This window comes from Chiroxiphia lanceolata, chromosome 13, assembly GCF_009829145.1.
Source record: "Chiroxiphia lanceolata isolate bChiLan1 chromosome 13, bChiLan1.pri, whole genome shotgun sequence".
Lineage (NCBI taxonomy): Eukaryota > Metazoa > Chordata > Aves > Passeriformes > Pipridae > Chiroxiphia > Chiroxiphia lanceolata.
In genome coordinates this window covers 2,332,965-2,350,235 of record NC_045649.1, presented here as the reverse complement: position 1 = coordinate 2,350,235, position 17,271 = coordinate 2,332,965, and the positions used below count along the sequence as shown (strand labels likewise).

At 61.4% G+C, this 17,271-nt stretch overlaps 1 protein-coding gene across 1 annotated transcript; it reads left to right on the top strand.

Annotated features, from left to right (window-relative positions):
- Nucleotides 1–1,003: 1,003 nt before the first annotated feature.
- RIPOR1 (RHO family interacting cell polarization regulator 1) lies at nucleotides 1,004–16,867 on the top strand. Its single transcript, XM_032700889.1, is given in 28 exon segments — nucleotides 1,004–1,518; nucleotides 1,520–1,589; nucleotides 4,458–4,584; nucleotides 6,784–6,848; nucleotides 6,851–6,938; nucleotides 7,270–7,316; nucleotides 7,319–7,347; nucleotides 7,660–7,683; nucleotides 8,166–8,218; nucleotides 8,327–8,375; nucleotides 8,377–8,481; nucleotides 8,574–8,637; nucleotides 8,720–8,763; nucleotides 8,964–9,089; nucleotides 9,332–9,480; nucleotides 9,691–9,820; nucleotides 10,025–10,159; nucleotides 10,907–11,498; nucleotides 11,501–11,718; nucleotides 12,172–12,311; nucleotides 12,662–12,836; nucleotides 12,988–13,123; nucleotides 13,294–13,455; nucleotides 13,592–13,750; nucleotides 14,111–14,307; nucleotides 14,413–14,496; nucleotides 14,806–14,896; nucleotides 15,921–16,867. Coding segments are annotated over 28 exon segments (3,735 nt in total). The 5' UTR covers nucleotides 1,004–1,140; the 3' UTR covers nucleotides 16,019–16,867.
- The last annotated feature ends 404 nt before the right edge of the window (nucleotides 16,868–17,271 follow it).

The window sequence follows — 17,271 nt, the reverse complement described above, 5'->3', positions numbered from 1 at the left end:
TGGGAGGCTGTGAGCCCCCCCAAGGGACTGGCTGTGAGTGTCTGCCTGTGCCGTGCCCTGCCCTTCCGCAGGGATACTCCACGGGGTAAATAAGCACTTCCTCCAATTCTTCCCATTCGCAGCTCCTTCCCTTTCCTGCTGCCCTCCCACTTGGTCCAAGGAGCCAGCGGCCTCCCACGGCCGCAGGAGCGGATATCACCACCATGCCCCTACTGCCACAAGGCCAAGAGCACCCAGCACCCATCCAACCCAAACAGCTGAGAGCATCCAGAACCCATCCAACCCAAACAGCTGAGAGCACCCAGTGCCCATCCAACCAAACCAGCACCCCCTGCTCTGGTGGGGGCTGTAGGGCTGTGACCTTATGACTGGGAATTTCTCTCCCGACTGAGTCACAGGGCACCAGGATCCATTCACTGACTCATCTGACTCCCAAAACCCCCCCGTCCCCATCCTCGCCCAGCACGAGGGGGAGCTGGGGGGTGTCCTGCCTTCCTGGAGGAGAGGCAGAGCATGGAGGAGGTCAGGGAAGAGGCGGCTCCCAGGCTCCCTGTGACCAAGGCGGGATGGTGTCAGTCCCCGGATGCTCCCATCCTCTGGGGCAGGGAGGGATGAGGAGTGATGGGAGGGAAGAGCTGCTCCAGCCCACGCTGGGAGCCGTCCAAGGGCCGTCCCGGGGCCGGAAGGGGCCGGCGGGGGCCGGGGTACGTGCTGGGGTTAGGGCAGCGGGGCCACAGCTGTGCAAACACGGATGCAGCGGCTGCTCCGAAGGGAGCTGTGCCAGTGGGCGGAGTTCACAGGCTCCCGAGGTCACCCCCACCGTGTGCTCGAGTTTCACCCAAGGGTGCTGGAGCAGGGGCTGGCAGGACCCCCCGCTTGCCTCAGACACTACGGGCGAGATGGATGGTCCTGTGGCCACCATGGCCTCCCCACTGCAGGGGGACACTGGTGTCCCGCTGTGCCCCTCAGTGCCATCAGTGTGGGGACCACAGCCCAGCCCCTCCTGGGGAAGCCCCTTGGCCCCCAGGGGCACGTTTATCGGTGCTCTGTGGGTGCTGCTGGCTGGTCGTGGGTGCCCCCACCGAGGTCAGGGGTGCTGGAGGGTGCTGGTTTGGCCACCCTGGGCATTGGTGGCCATCAATGAGTAACATCCCTGGAGATGCTGATCAGAGCACCCCCAGCTCCCAGGGCAGCAGGCTGGGGATTCGGGGGGAGCAAGTTTGGGGCGTCTCCGACCAGGGCAGTGTTGATAAACCCGCTGGAGCGACCTGAGGCTGGTGTCTGAGTGTCGGAAACAGAAACCAGCTGGGACCAACCCAGCCGGTCGGACTGCCCCCTCCACCGCTCAGACCAGCATTCTTGGGATCCCAATCATCTCCAGAGCACCGGGCGTCGAGAGAGGAGCTGGCGGCCGGGCTGGAGAGCCCCGGGGTGGGCTCCAGCACCCCACGTGCCGCCTGTCCAGCTGCTCGCTGCCCTTTTGGCCTCTGCCCATGGGCAGTGCTGGCTGAAGACGGACAGACGGACAGACTCCCAGGATTGTGTTTCCTACGCCGGGGGAGCTGGAGGCAGTCTGTGGCACAGAAAAGGTGAAAACCTGGTTGGGAGGCAGGTTCGTTAGCACCGAAGCCCTAATTAAGGGGAGGGGCAGTGGGGCTTGCTGGGACTGAATCTTTGGGGCAGGACCTCTGCGTCTGCTTCTCAGGAAAAGGAGGGATGTGCTTGGGGCAGGGACATGGCAGGGACATGGCAGAGACACGTGTGTCAGTGCTCTGCTGGTGACAGCCTCCTGGTAAGGCTGGTGCGGGGCTCACCAGCCTGGGTGAAATGCGGTGGCCCTTCCAAGGGTGCCCTGGGCTCTGCTCCCTGCAGGGGCTGCCTGTGCTGCTGGTACCAGGTACCTCTTATCTCGGTAATGTCAGGAATGCACTATGCTGGGTTTTTCCTCCTCTGTGAGCCAAGCCCAATCGTGCCAGGAGCAGAGACCCCACCCTGCCTGCCCTGCTGCACGCAGGGAGTGCTGCCCTTTGGCACCCGGCTGGCTGCCCGCTGGTGCCGGGCTCAGCAGGGGCATGGGGTCCCTCTCCTCAAAGGAGATTTGGGGTCCTGTCCTAGGATCTGTGTTGCAGGGTGCCAGGGGTGGGGATGCAGGGTGCCATGGTGTGTTGTGGTGGGTGTTTGGGGGAGAGCTGGGTCTCAGAGGTGTAGCACAGGGATGTGGTCCTGTCAGCAGCCACTGCTCATGGCACTGCTCCCTGTGCCAGTGCAGGAGCCTTTGGTGCTTTGGAGCATGACCCAGCACGGCACAAGAGGCTGCTGGAGTCTCAGAGGTGCTGGGGCAAGAGGCTGGGGTTTGCTCTGACTCTGCTGGGGAGTTGTGCTGCGGCATCAGTCCCCTGCAGCACCCCTGGCATCCTTCACTCCCACAACACCTCCAGTGTCCTTCTTTCCCTGTGACATCCTCAGCATCCTTCTGCTGTGATACCTCCAGGATCTTTCTTCCCTTGTGATGCCTCCAGCATCCTCCTCCCCTGTGATGCTCTCAGGGTGGGCTCCTGCCTGAGAAAACCTCTTTAGAGCTCGCCCTGAGCCCCTAGATGGCAGCATGGGCTAGAGAAGGATGGGCTGGCAGGACCATGCGCACCCAAAGGAGCTGTGACCCACCCCACACATGGAGAGCCTCATCCTAGGGGTGGTGGGTGCTGTCCCTGTGGATGAGCTGCTGTAGTGCCCAGCTGAGGAGCAAGCACGGGAGCCACAGGCCTGGCTCGCTCAGTGGGGAGCAGATTAAAGAGCCCTGCAGAGGGTAATCTGCCCAGGCCTGCAGGTCAGCCGGGCTGCCAGGGATTACAGCTCCTTCTAATGAGCTTAATTGGGACAGTGTTGTCCTGGAAAATGGAGGGACTGGCACCCAGATAGCACCGAGGCCACAGGACCCGCCGAGCAGCTCCAAGGTCCTGGGCTGGGACCCGAGTGCCGAGGGGGAAGCAGATGGACCTGCTGCCTCCCAGCTCCACTGGGATAGAGGTGAGCGGCAGTGGCTGCCTTTGACTCCGAACAGCTCTGGCTCATCCCAAGCACTGCAAATCCCTGGCCCCAGCCTGGCGTGTGGGGCGGCGAGGGGCACAGTGCGGGGGGGGTACCCACTGGTGGTTGAGTGGGTGTGAGCCGCGTAGGGCGAGGTTGGGCCAGGGTCCTGAGTTTGTTGTGCTTGGGGAAGGAGGGGGAATGGTGGTGGAAGCCCCAGCAGAGCCTGTGTCCCTGTGGTGTCCACTGGCTGTCAGCCATGCTGGAGGCAGGAGTGAGCCCCTTGGGATACGGGGAGGTGGCTCTGGCCTAGTTTGCCAGTCAGGGAAGCTGTGCATCCCTAGGGCCCTGCCTGGCCTTTCCTGGCAGGGTGTGTGACTGCTGGATGCCATGTGGGCTCATCCCCAGCAGCTCCTGGCTCCCTAACCCACAGCTCAGCTCGGGGTTGTCAGGGATAGGGCACTGAGCTGCCATCAGCAGTGGGCAGAATGAAGTGGAGCATCCCACATCCCGCTCCTCTGTGGCTGCCCTGTGGGCTGGGCTCCTCCCTGTGCCCAGCTGGCACTGCTGGGGGTGGCTGGGAGCCCCAGACTCCCCTGCCCTTGCCTTGTGCTTTGGGCTGCTCTTTGTGAGCTCCAGCCAGGGCTGCAGGGATGCTCCTGCCCCAAGACTCAGAAATCTGCATCGTCCTGGTTGGCATCCACTGCACCGGCCGTGGTGGGGACAGGCAGGTACCGGCACCAGTTTCAGGTCTCCTGGCACCGTCACTGCAGGGGTGCAGCAGCTGTGGGGCTGGACATGTGCTGCCTGCATGGACTTTCCAGGGTCTGGCAGGGAATGGCTCAGCCTTTTCTTCCCCAACACAGAGCTCCTGGAAAAGCCAGGAACTTTCCAAAGTGCTTTGTTGTCCTTGGGTTTCCCTCCTGGTTGCTGGAGTGAGCGGAAGTGAATGAGGAGACAGTGAAGGGCTGGGCGTCTGGGTCCAGCCCCGCGCCCTTCCTGCCCCTGCAGCAGGGTGGCACGGGTGATGGCAGGATGTGGGACAAAGTGGGGTTCAGGAAGAGGTGTCTGGCCTGGGACACAGCGTAGGGTTTGCCATGGTCATGTCTGGGAAGGGCCATGGCAGGCACTGGGCATCAGCCCCCTCCTGTGGCTCCTATGGGGCCGAGCTCGGACACATCTGTCCATCTGTCCCCACTGAGTGCTCACAGTGTCCAGGGCCCTGCTTCACCCAGGGCAGGCCACTGGCAGCATCCCTGGGGGCAGAATGGGCCCTGTGTCCCAGTGCCACCAGAAGTGTTCTTGGACAAGAGGCTGGGAAGGCTCGCAGTCCATGGTCCATGGGTGCCACTCTCAGTCCCAGCGGCACCTCTGTCTGCGTGTGTGTCCCCACCCGGCTGCTGGTGACCCTGCTGTGTCATTGTCCCCAGGGAGGCCCTCCAGGTCACACTCAACGATGTCACTGTCTGTGCGCCCGCAGCGCCGAGTCCTCGTCACCAAGATCAATAGGAGCCAGTCCTTTGCCGGAGTGAACTCATCGGCCGACCGGCCCTTCAGGTAGGAGATGGCTCTATCTTGGGACAGGGACAGGCTTGGGCGTGTGGTGGGACCTGCTGCACATCCCGAGGCTCCTCCCATCCGGCTGTCCCATCATCTCCCTCAGGGACCTTTGTGGTAGCCAGGGGACGTTGCACAGGGGGCTGCAGGGAGCACTGAGGCCAGTGGGAGACAGAACCCATCACCCCAACCCTCTGCTGTGCTGTATCCCAGGCAGGGTGAGGACCGGCAGCCACTGGAGCATGGAGGGGACAGGTGTAGCTCACCTCATTCTTCAGCCCGCTCTTAGAGCTTCCCTGTGACCATCTCATCGTGTTTAATGGGTGCGCTGGAGCTGGGGTGGCTTTGAAGTGTCTTGATGGCCTTGACATCCTGAGGCGGCCAGTTTCGGGGTTGTGAGTGCTGGTGTGAATCAGGGTTTCCTCAAGGTCACCTTCAAACCGGTCACTGAAGGTTTTACTGGCCTCCTGTCAACTGTGGTACGAGCAGCAGCCATTCCCTACTCATCCTCTCCGTCCACTGGCCATGTTATGGTCCCATCATCCCCTTCCTCCTCCTTCTCTCTGCTGAGCCTCCTGTCAGTGACAACCACCCCACGCACTGCTTGTCCCCCACCACCTCCCTCCCCACCATCCCTAGCTCCCAGATACCCTCTCAGAGGTGGTTCTTGGGAATGCCACAGGTTGGGTTGTGGGACTAAAGCAATTTATTGCTTTTAATCCCTTTCCTAGTGCTCCACCCAAGCTTCTAACTTTCCGGCGCACCCACCGGTGCTAGGGGAAGAATCTCTCAGCCAAATGGCCAAGGAAAGCAGTGCCAAGCTGCCTGACCACGCTGGGGGCATTTTCTCGGGTGGCACAAGCCCAGGAAAAGCCTCCCTGTGCCCAGAAATCCTCCAGACCTGCTCAGCTCTTGTCCCCAGGTCCTGTCCTCTGGACCAAGTAACACTTTGTAGGTTGATCTGGGGGTGTAGAGGGGGTTGCTTAGGGACAGGGAATAGGGAGGATTTTTTAGATGCCTGCAGCCAAGTGGTTGGTGGGGAGATGCTTGGGGGAGATGCCTCCAGGGACTCTGGAGGACGGGAATGAGGAGGACTGGTGGAAATTAGGCGCTTACCCATCACTCCAGCTTGGGAGGAGGCCAAGACATTCATTTCCCCGACGGATGATTCGGGGAAGTGTTTTGGTCACTTCTGCGAAGAGCGGCACAGGATGGGAGGTACAGCCTGAGGCTGGGAACTGAGGAGCCCCTGGTGTCTCCTGGGCACCGGTGGCATGACGATGCTTTGAAAGGAGGGAAGGGAAGAGCCGGTCTGAGCGAGGCGTTGCTGGCTGGGCTGGGGAGTGACTCCATTGCACAAGGCAGGAAGGGAGGTGTTCGGGTCCCGGGCGCTGGGTCGGCACGCTTGTGGGTTGGCTGGGGGAGGCAGCTCCATCCAGCAGGTTTGGTGACATCTGAGAGGCACAGCATCAGTGAGATTGTCCTTGTCCCATGGGGCTGCGCTGTGTGATGGGGTGACAGTGCTCCGCTGGTCCCCAGAGTTATCCTGTCGCTGCACACCCATTGGGATCTCTGCCTGATCCTGGAGCGAGGTGACAGGCTGTCAGCCAAAGGTGGCATGTGTCACCCTGCCACAGTGCCCAGAGAGCATTTCTAAGCCCCTGGCAGCCTGGGGTGCTGGGGATGGAGCAGAGCATGGCCCCTTCAGAGGGGCACCAGGCTGGAGATGTCCCCACAGGCACTCCAGGAACACAGATTGGCTCCAGCTGGTGCCAATCTCCGTTTGCCTTTGCTCACCCTGACCAGCACCTGGGACCTCCCCACCGTCACAGAGGCTGTACCACAGCCAGACTCTTGGAACCCCGCTGGGATGGGGTTACCTCCACGCTCCTCTCCAGCTCTACCCTTTGTGGGTTTCTCCTTGTCTTTCCCATGGTTTTGGAGCAGCCCAGATGCATTATAGGGGGCTGCAGGCATGTGGTGCAGGCAGTGCTGCCCAGCTTTATGCTCTGTGTCTTCCAGCCCGCTGGTGGTTAGACTGACTGCTGGGGAGTCCCGGAGAAACAGGTGGACCTGGCCTCCATCCCAGAGCTCCTCTTGTCTTGAGACAGGGTGCCCAGCAGGCTGAGGCATCCAGGAGGACCTTGGTGCTGTGTGCTTGACTGCGGCCATCCTGGCTTTGCCTGCCTCTCTCCCCAGGAACCTCTCGCCCTTCACCTCCCCCACCGTTTCCCGCAAGACTGGCTCCAGTGTCAGTAGGATGTTCTCATGTCCCACAAATCCCCACCACCCAAGGTGCCTCAGCCCAACCGCCTGGACGAGGTGTATGAAGCTCTCAAGAAAGGCCTGACGAAGTGCTGGGCTCCCTGTGGCCAGGTGGGGGGGAGGCAGGGAGCCCCTGAGGGGCCACAGGGACAGCTTGTGACGTGGGTGGGGTTGGCAGCTCTCTGCTTGCACCAGGCAGGGGCATGCCAGGTCTCCTGGGCACGGTGCCCTGGGTCCTGGATCTGTGTGGGGTCCTGCATCCCACCAAGCCCATGTAGAGGCATGAATGGGTTCCCACGCCTGGGTGCTGGAACAGGGAGTGGGGATGTAGTGCCAGGTGTGCAGGGTTGGTGTGGGCTGTGGGGGCAGAAACCTGGGCACGGCATCCCAGCCTGACCCCCATGGTGTGTTTTCCCTCAGAGCCTACCTTGAGGTGCACCAGCTGGAACTGGAGAAGCTCAGCACCCAGCTCGTGAGTCCAAGAGGAATTCACGCCTGGTGAGTGCTGCTTGGAAGAGCCTTACAGGAGCGGTGCCTTGGGCAGACAGCCAGGGTTGTGGCACAGCTGGGGCAGCTCGTGGTCCATCTGTGTCCTGGGGCAGAGCCTGTTTCTGTAGGATGTGGGGGCCAGCCAGGCTCTGGTGTTGGGCTTCACAGGGCTCCTGTCCCTTTGTCATGCACTCTCCAGCCCCGGCTGGGTGCTCTGCATGTCCCACTGCCATGCTATGGGTGGTGGGTGCAATGTGCTGGGTCTCCTTGGGTGGACAGAGCGGGCTTGTGCTGCATCTTATCCCTCTCCTCTCTCCTCAGGGCTTTCTCTACGATCTGGATAAGGTAAGCGGATCAGTGCTCCATCCCCCTCGTATCTCCCCTTCCAAGTGCCTGGGATGTTCTACTGCCAGCCCTGCTCTGCTAGCACTGCCCTGCTGCCTGTCCCCTGGATCAGGGTGGGCAGGGATTGGGGCTCTGCAGGCAGGGTGGCTCTGGGCAGGGGATGAAGCAGAGATGTGCTCGTAACCTGCTCTTGCAAACGAAAGCTGTTGTTAGCAGTGCTGGGCTCAGGTTGTCTCTGAGGCTGGGCAAAAAGGCACCCTGGAGCCTGGCTTGGCTCCTGGAGGACCCTCAAGAGCAGGAAGCCTGGAGGAGGCTGCAGCACGCGGGTGCTCCCTGGTGGCTGCCACCCTGCGCTCCCAGGCAGGGCTGGTTTCCAGGACGTGTCCCAGCCACAGCATGGGGGACACAGAGGGCACATCCCGAACCTGCATCTGCTCAGAGCTGCTGCGCTGCCGCTCACACCATCTCCTCTGCTTTTCCAGCAAGTCAAGTCCATTGAGCGCTTCCTGCGTCGCCTGGAGTTTCATGCCAGCAAGGTGAGAGCCTGGGGACGGTGGGGTCACATTGGGGTAACCTTGGTGCCACACAGGGTGGCCGTGCTGTCCAAACCCTGCCCCTTGTCACAGCTCAGGCCTGTCCTTGCGATAGATGAGCTGTATGAGGCTTATTGCATCCAGCGGCGGCTCCGGGATTGGAGCCCACAACATGGTCAAGGCTTACAGCACGGCTCACCGGGCCAGCCGGGAGGCACGGGAGAGCCTGGCCGAGGCCAGCAAGGGCTACAAGGAGTACACAGAGGTGAGGCAGCTGGCAGGGGTGGGCTGGCAGGGTGCTGGGTCCCATGAGCAATCTGCTGATGGGTCCTTGTCCATCCATCTGTGTGTTCCCAGAACATGTGTCTGTTGGAGAATGATCTGGAGAGCCAGCTGGGCGAGTTCCATGTCCGGATGAAAGGTACCATGTCTCGCTCCATCCCTATCCCTCTGCCTGCCTGGCTGCCTGCTGCCTGCTGACGCCCCTCTGCCTTCTCTTGCAGGACTGGCAGGCTTTGCCCGGCTTTGTGCTGGTGACCAGTATGAGGTTTGTGGGACCATATGGGTTGGTTCTGCTCTTCTCCTGCCCTGTGTCCTTGGGCTGTCTCGGGGGTGTAGGTGGGCGCTGGCGTGGAGGGCATATTGCAGGGTGGTGGTGGGTGGCATGGGTCCATGGCCATGCCTGGGGACACACAGAGAGCACCCTGGTGTCCTGTCTCCCCCATACCCACACCTCTGCATCCCCAGATCTTCATGAAGTACGGACGGCAGCGGTGGAAGCTGCGGGGGCGCATTGAGGTGAACAGCAAGCAGGTGTGGGACAGCGAGGAAATGGTTTTCTTGCCCCTCATCACCGAGTTCCTCTCCATCAAGGTACAGTGCAGAAGAGGGCAGGGATGGTGTGGGCCAGCTACCCCCCTGTATCAGAGTCATTTAGGTTGGAAAAGACCACTATGATGAGTCCAGCCCCACCCTTAAACTGTATCCCAAGTGCCACATCCACACATTTTTTGAACATTTTCAGGGATGGCAATTCCACCACTTTCCTGAGCCTCCCTCCAGCACCTCACTCTCACTGTCCCGTGGCTTCATTTCCTCCTCTCCTCCTTCTCCAGGTGACAGAGCTAAAGAGCCTGGCCAACCATGTGGTGGTGGGCAATGTGTCCTGCGAGACCAAGGACCTCTTTGCGGCTCTGCCCCAGGTAGTGGCTGTGGATATCAATGACCTGGGCACCCTCAAACTCAGCCTGGAGGTGACCTGGAAGTGAGTACCTCAGCAGGCATTGGTGGTGGCACATGGCAGTGCTGGGGATACCCAGTATGGCATGGCAAGAGGTGACCTGCCCAGGCTCTCCCATCCCAAAACTGGCCTGTAATTATGAAAAACCAGAGCTGGAATGGAGGGGATCCTGATGTCCTGAGACTTCCCCCCCAAGCTGGCACACATCCCTCACCTCCCTGCTGTCCTCCCCAGCCCCTTCGACAAGGATGACCAGCCCTCAGCAGCCAGCACCGTCAACAAGGCACCCACAGTGAACAAGAGGTTCTCCACCTACAACCAGAGTCCGCCTGACACGCCGTCTCTTCGGGAACAGGCGTTCTATGTAAGTGTGCACCAGGCAGGGCTGCTCAGGAGAGGTGGGCGCTGGTGGGGTCCACATGGGGATGTGCCCACGCTGCATCTCAGAGGGTGGCACAGCTCAGGGACAGGGGTGGGCAGCTCCTCTCCAGCCATCCAGCCACGACTCCCCGGTACCGGTGCCTGCTCCTCCCTCCCGCGTTCACAGCTCCTCTTCTCTCTGCCCAAGAGCCCGGAGCGGGCGGCCGACAAGCGCGGTTGGTCCTTGCTGGACATCTTTCGGGAGACACTCTTCGAGAAGCTCTCTCAGAGCTGCTCCTGTGGCGATGTCTCCTCGGCCGAGCTCGGGAGACAGCAGGGCCGCGTAAGTGCGGGGCTGGAGCAGGCCAGTAGCTTAGCCCAGCAGTGTGGCCATCCCGCAGTAGCCGTAGCCGCTCCTTGTCTCCTACTCACCATCCCTCACTGATGCCCTAAGGCCTGATCCTGCCAGGCTGGGGTCTGGCCGGTCCTGCAGACCTAGGGTCTGGCAGACCTAGGGGAGCCTGGGTTCACCCCCGTGCAAGAACCGGGCACTAGTGAGTAGAAAGCTTCTCTGTGTCCCCGTGCTGGTGGCATTGGTGTGCTGTGCCGTGGCATTGGCATGGTGCTGGTGACGGTGCTGGTGTGATGGTGTCATGGTGCTGGTTTGACTCTAACATGATGTTGACGTGGCACCGGTTCAGTGATGCTGAACCATGACGTTGGTGTGATGGCTGGTGCCATCCCCATGAGCTGATGCTGGACCTGTTTCAGTCCTTGCAGCCATGGTGGGTGGTGTCCTTGGCTCTAGGTGTTGCATCCCACTGTGCTGGGGAGCAGCTGGCACCCCAGGGCTCCAGGGGCTGGGCATAGGGAGGCAGACTGCCTGCTGGCATGGTGTGAGATCCAGGGCTGGAATAGGCAGCCGTGGTCTGCTGGGACTTCGCTGCCCATCCTGCTGTGCCAGCAGAGCTTTGGCAGTCTCAGAGCCCTCCAGCTCAGCTGGACCCTGCCCCTGGTTGACAGGAAGACAGCCAGAGGAGCGGGGGCAGCAGGAGGAGGGTCTTGGCTGACACCACTCTCCCCTCTGCAGAACATGCTGCGGCGCCAGGAGGAGCTGGAGAATGGCACAGCCTGGTCCATCTCCTCCGAGTCCTCGGACGACTCCTCCAGTCCCCAGCTGTCCGGCAGCACCCGCCACGCCGCCCACAAGCCCATCGTGCAGCCTGAGGTGCAGGCCTCCGCCCCGGCCATCGAGATCTCCTTCTCCCAGCAACCAGACGAGGCCGAGACTGGCCTTGGGACCAGTGGCAGCAGCGTCTCCCCTTCCGGGAGCCAGCCAGAGGAGTCGGGCAGCCGTAAGAAGGATACAGTGGCCAACGGGCACGTGCCCTACTCCCGGACTCTGAGCCACATCAGCGAGGCCAGCGTGGACGCCACAATGGAGGCCAAGGCTGTGGAGAGCCCCTGGGAGCCCATGCCCAGCCCAGAGGACACAGGGACGGGCGAGCAAGATGCAGACTCTCTCCCTGGTGCCGAGGTGGCAGCGGCTGTGGCAGGGCAGGACAGGGACGCTGAGGCCAAGCCCCGAGCCTCTGCGGCGTGGGCCACCTCCTGCGAGGTGGAGGCTGGCAGAGCCGAGCCAGTGCAGAGCCAGGCGCCAGCACAGAGTGGCTGTGACACGAGGTCCCTGCGGCGCTGGCACAAGCCTCTGTGGAGGAGAGGCCTGTCCCCACCCCACCGCTGCCTGCCAGTGCCCCCGAGGTGCCACGGGGGAAGGTGGTGGATTCAGGGCTGGAGGAGGCAATCAGCCTTCTGGGCTCAGCCCTGGAGGACTATCGGGGGCAGTTCCCAGAGCTGCAGCCCCTTGAACGGGAGCTCAAGCGTCTGGAGGAGATGCTGCTGGTGAGGAGCTCTCAGTGGTGTCCAGGGGCAATGGAGACAGGGCATTTGTGGCTGGCAGTGTGTCTGGGGACAATGGGGACAGGGCCAGCCCTACTGACAGTGCTCAGGGATTATGGGGACAGGGCTATCCCCTCTGACAGTGTCTAGACACAAGGGGGATGGGTCCATCCGAGCTGACAGTGCTGGTGGACAAGGATAGAGCCATCCCTGCTGGCAGTGCCCAGGGATGATGGGAATGGTGATCATCTCTGGTGGCAGTGCTTAGAGATGATGAGGGTAGAGTCACCCCGGTTGGAAGTCTCCAGGGATGATGGGGACAGGGTTCACCCCTGATGGCAGTGCCCAGGGATGATGGAGATGGGGCCATCCCTGATGGCATAGCTGGGAATATGTGTGGCAGGGCTGTCTTGGCTGGTGAACCAGGATTCGACCCCACCATGTCTTCCTCCACAGCAGAAGCAGGGTGTCTTCCTCAGCCGGGCTTCCAGCATCAGCCTGACAGTGGAGCACGCACTGGAGAGCTTCAGCTTCCTCAACACCTCTGACATGGAGGATTCAGAGGGCTCTGAGGAGGAGCCTCTCCAAGATGAGAGGTGCACAGTGGGGCTCATGGGATGGGGCACGGGGCAGGAGGCACCCCTGCAGCAAGGGATGGGGAATGGCCACCTCTGCCAGGGTGCCCAAGCACGTTTAGACTGGCCCATCACAGCTCAGAGAAGGGCCAGGCCAAGAAACAGCAGTATCTGGTCCTTCTGGTGGCACAGTGTCACCCTGCATCCCTCCATGGGGCTGGGCTGGAGACAGCCCCTGTGCCTCTGGGACCTGCTCCTTTGCCCAGCTGTGATGCTATAGGTCCTACAGAAACTCTGCCCTGTGGGTGGGGAAGAGCCAGATCCAGGTTTCCTGTGCTGATCCAGTGCCTTGATCTCTCCCTGGCTTGCAGGAAGGCTGGCAGACCCCTGCGCAGCACCCGGGCCCCCAGCGCCGGCGAGATGGGGGCAGATGACACTGGAATGTGCAGCGGCTCTGAGGCCAGCACCGACCCCATGAGCACTGGCAACGAGTTCCTGGATAAGGCTCTGGTGCTTCACCTCAATAACTGCAACTGCCTGCTGCTGGTGAGGAGCAGGGATGGGGTACAGCAGCTGGAGACATCCTGGGGTGGGCTGTAGGTCCCCCCTCAGGGGGTGCCTTGCTGTGGCACAGAGGCACTGTGGTGTGGGCGGTGAGTTCTGTCCCTGAGGTGTCTGTTTTGGCTGTGCCTTGCAGAAGCTGGGCACCTTCGGTCCCCTGCGGTGCCAGGAGATGTATGCCCTGGACCGGCTGCTGCGGGAGTCTCAGGTGCTGGAGATCGTGTGCCAGCTGACGGAGGAGCGCGCGGGAGCAGCCAGCTCGGCCGCCGACGGTGAGGACATGCAGCTGAGGGGACCCTCTGTGCCACCCTGGAGACTGTGTGAAGCCTGGTGTCCCCTCGCGGGCACGGCTGGGCAGCAAAGGGGCCATGCCAGGCGGAGGGCAGGAGTCACCTGCCTGCTGCCATGGCCTCAGGAGGTTTGACAACCCCTGTCCCTGCAGTGGTGCAGTTCTCGACGCGGAAGGAGGGCGTGCTGCCTCTCTGGGACCTTTGTGTAGAGGTGCCCAACGTCTACACCTGCTCCGTGGAGCGGTTCCTGCAGGTGCTCAGTGCCCAGTATGCAGCGGCCATCAGTGAGCAGCACCCTGGTTTGGCTGATGCTGGTGAGTGGGTGCCAAGGGTGTGCTGGGAGTTGGCAGCCTCGCTCGGTGACCATGAGTGGGGGTATGTGGGGGCCAAGAGCCCCTCAGAGGGGTGACCACAGCTGCTGCACACCCTGATCCTGGCTCTTTCCCACAGTGTGTGTGAAACTGGTGGAGGACGTGCTGAACCGGCGGCTGCCCCGGCGGCCTGGGAGTGCCCAGAGCGAGCAGGTCACCATCTTCCAGTACTGGAGCCACTTTGAGTCGCTCGGCACCCTGGTGCTTGACACCTACATGATGGAGCTGGCAGAGGAAGGTGGGTGCCCTACCATCCTCCTTAGGCCCTGGGATGGGGTGCCAGCGCATGACCATAGTCATTGATCACCCTGCAGCACTGCCATGGCTGCCCTGGGGCATCACCCAGAGGCTCAGCCATCCTCGGGCTGGGCAAGTCAGTCTGATCCAGAGCGCAGCCCACTCCCATGCTGCCTTCCCAAGTCCTTGCTGTGGGTCCCCAGCATCTTGAGGGACAGCTCCATGTATGAGCACCCTGTGTGGGGCCACCTCTGCCCAGCATGGATGCAGGGTGCCCAGGGATGGGTTCCCTGCAGTGATGGGTGCAGGGGCAGTGCCACATGGCTCCCCAAACCCTGGCTGAGCCTTTGGCTTCCTGCAGCACTGCTGGCCCAGAACCTCAACTCCGACGACCAGGACGTGGTGCTGCGTGCCCTGAAGCGTGTGCCCGAGGCCCGCCTGAAGAAGGAGGGACTGAAGGCGCTGAGCCTGCTCCTCGTGGAGGGCAACAGCAAGGTGGTGAGCGCCGTGTCAGCCCAGCTCCGCAGCCTGGCAGAAAACCCCCGCTTCCGCCAACGGGTACGTACTGGGCAAACCAAGGATGAGATGGGCTGGGGCCACAGCCCCTGGGGGGCTGCCCCCAGCTCTGCAGCAGGTGGTGGCACTGACTCCCGTCTCCCCCAGGCCCTCGTGTGCTTCCTGGAGCAGCTGGAGGATGAGGAGGTGCAGACACGCGTGGCGGGGTGTGCGGCACTGGGCTGCCTGAAGGTGAGAGGGGTGGGGGAAGGAGGCAGCAGAGCTGCATGTTCCAAAGGAAGAGGAAATGCCTGTGGCCGGTGACTCCAGACACACCTGCACAGCCCTCTGCTGCCGGGGAAGAGGAGCTGGGGGTGCCCCAAATGTGCTGGAGCAGCAGGCAGGGGCAGGGCAGGAAAGGAAATGGGGAGAGAAAAGGGACAGGATGTGCAGTTTCCTTGCACTGTGGGGCTGCAATGCCCTGTGCTGCCTTCCCCTCTGGGCTGTGTCCCTGCTCCCACCGTGCTAGCCACACTCATCCCCTTGTCCCTTCTTCTGCAGGCCAAGGAGAGTATTGAGCAGCTGGTTTACCTGTGCCAAACCGACAAAGAGCCCGTACGGGAGGCAGCCAAGCAGAGCCTGATGCTGTGTGGTGAGTGTCCCGCTATTTCTCTGCTCCCTCTCCACCCACAGCATCCCAAGAGACATCTCCTGGTGCCAGCAGTGCCCACAGACGACCGGGCTCCAGGGCTGGTCCCTGCCTACCCCACACACTCTGGCTCATCGTGCCCCGAGCTCTGCCGGGCAAGAGCAAGCTGGCAGCGGGCAGCGAGGGCCAGGCATCCTGTGGCCACAGCACTAAGCCTGGTTGTTATTTATTATTTGCTAGATGGCCCTGAGAGAACCATCTGAGTGGGTTTCTAGGCCTCCAGATCGCGGCAGCTGCTGCACAGGTTGGGACACGTGAGCCGTCCTCGTCCCCCTTGTCCCCGCTCCTGCCGCTTTGCTCACGAATGTCTCCGTCTTAGAGCCTGTCAGCCATGTCACGTTTCGGAGTCTGTGTGTCTTGGTTGTTGATAGTGCCCATCCCTGTGGCACCCCGGCACATGTAGACGCCTTGTGTCCTATGTCCCAGCAGATTGTCCATGTCACCACCTCTTGCTGGGGATGGCCACTGTGGGCAGATTTGCGTGTGAGGGTGCTGGGCAAAGAGCTCAGAGTGAGCCTGTAGCATGGGTGTGTGCATCCCTGTGTGTGCTCAGGGGTCCTGGGGGAGCTCTCGGGACCCCCGTGCCAGTGCATGCAGATCTGCACAGCTGTTGGAGCCACCGGAGCTGGCACAGCCCTGAGCACTGGTCCCTTGGCCCCAAGTGAGGCTCTCCACAAGCCAACACTCCTGCAGCCCAAACACGGGTGATCCCTGCCCCACGTGGGCAGCTGAGGAACAGGATTTGCAACCTCTGAATCAGGAGCTCTGGGGACTTTTTGAGCCGGATCCCAGCTGGGACCTGCCCAAGGGTGTGCTAAGGAGGACAAGAGAGGTCTCCATGCTGTAGCATGCAGGCTCTGCCAGGCATTAGGCATGTTTCCCTGTAAAGGCCGGGAAAGGTGGCCAGGGATGAGCAGGGGACAGAACTCCTGCAGTTCGGATCACTGACCATGGTGTGTACTTGCAGGGGAAGATGGTAAATCAGCTCACCGGCGGCTGGAGGAGACCCTGGACAGCCTCCCACGGATCTTTGCACCAGCCAGCATGGCCAGTACAGCTTTCTGAGACCCACGCACGCCCACCTGCCATCCCTGAGGGCACAGGCACCGCCGGGCCGCCCGGGCTTGCACGGACTGGGGACCCGGCAGCTCCCGCTCTCGGCACCACACCGCAGTATTACCCCCGCCGGCAGCTCGCCACGGCCGCACACTGCCTTACGGAGCACCGCTTCCCCGGCCCCGGCCCCGCGGGGGCCACCTCCAAACCGCTGGGCAGGGGGCTCGCTGCACATCCCACCCTCTGATCGCTATTTAAAATACCCGCGGAGCCCACCCTTCCTGCCCCCCGGGGCGGCGGGGAGAGGTACTGGATTTCTCTGCTCCTCTTGCCTTCCTCTTGCTCGAGGGCGCGCGCCCTGTCCCGGAAGGACCTGCACTTTGGAAACTTTGCTGTTTCTTTCCAGGAGTTGCCTGGGCCATGGGGACTGCTGCCCTCTGCCACCTGGAGTCCCCAGGACTTAAATAAAATGAGATATAAGATATTAATATATTCTGCTGGCGTTTCTTCTTTCCAGCTCCACATGCTCCTGTCGCTCCCCGGCTGTGGCTGTAGGGAGAGTAGTGAGGTGTGACCCCAGCCCAGAGCCTTTCCTGGTCTGTTGGGAAGTGCCGTGGAGGGCAGGGGCAGGAGGAGCAATAGAGGGACGGACAGACGGACAGACAGAAGCTGCCACCATTTTTTTTTGTTTTGTTTTGTTTTGTTTTATTTTATTTTTTATTTACAGATTTTTGCAGAAAAACAAAAGCAAAAAATTCTTTTCTATAATGTCTCTATAAATCTATATATAATGTAATTACAGAGAATGACTAATTTTGATTTTAAACCAGAAATAAAACCAAACGTTTAATGAGTGTCGGTGTCGCTGTGAGGGTGTTTCTTTGGCCCCAGTGCCCTGGGACAGGGCAGGCTGAGGGTCAGCTTAGACAGCTGGAGGGTGATGGGGTGTTGTGGGAAATTACTGTGATTTCTGGCACTGCCTGCACCTCAGCCAAATGTTGCCAAAATTTGGCTGCTGGGCACGGGAAGTATCACCCAAGGTGGTATGAGGTGGCCACACAGGATGGGAGCCACTGGAACCAGGGCTGGCTCTGGAACAGTGACAGCCCTGTGTGTGTGCATGCAAATCCACACATTCCCCATCTCCAGCTGCTGCCATGTGGGAATGGTTATCCAGGCCCTGATCTCCAGTTTGGACCAGTAAGGACCCATGTCCAGCACTGGGAGCAAATTGCAGCAGCTGCGGTGGCCATAGCTGTGTC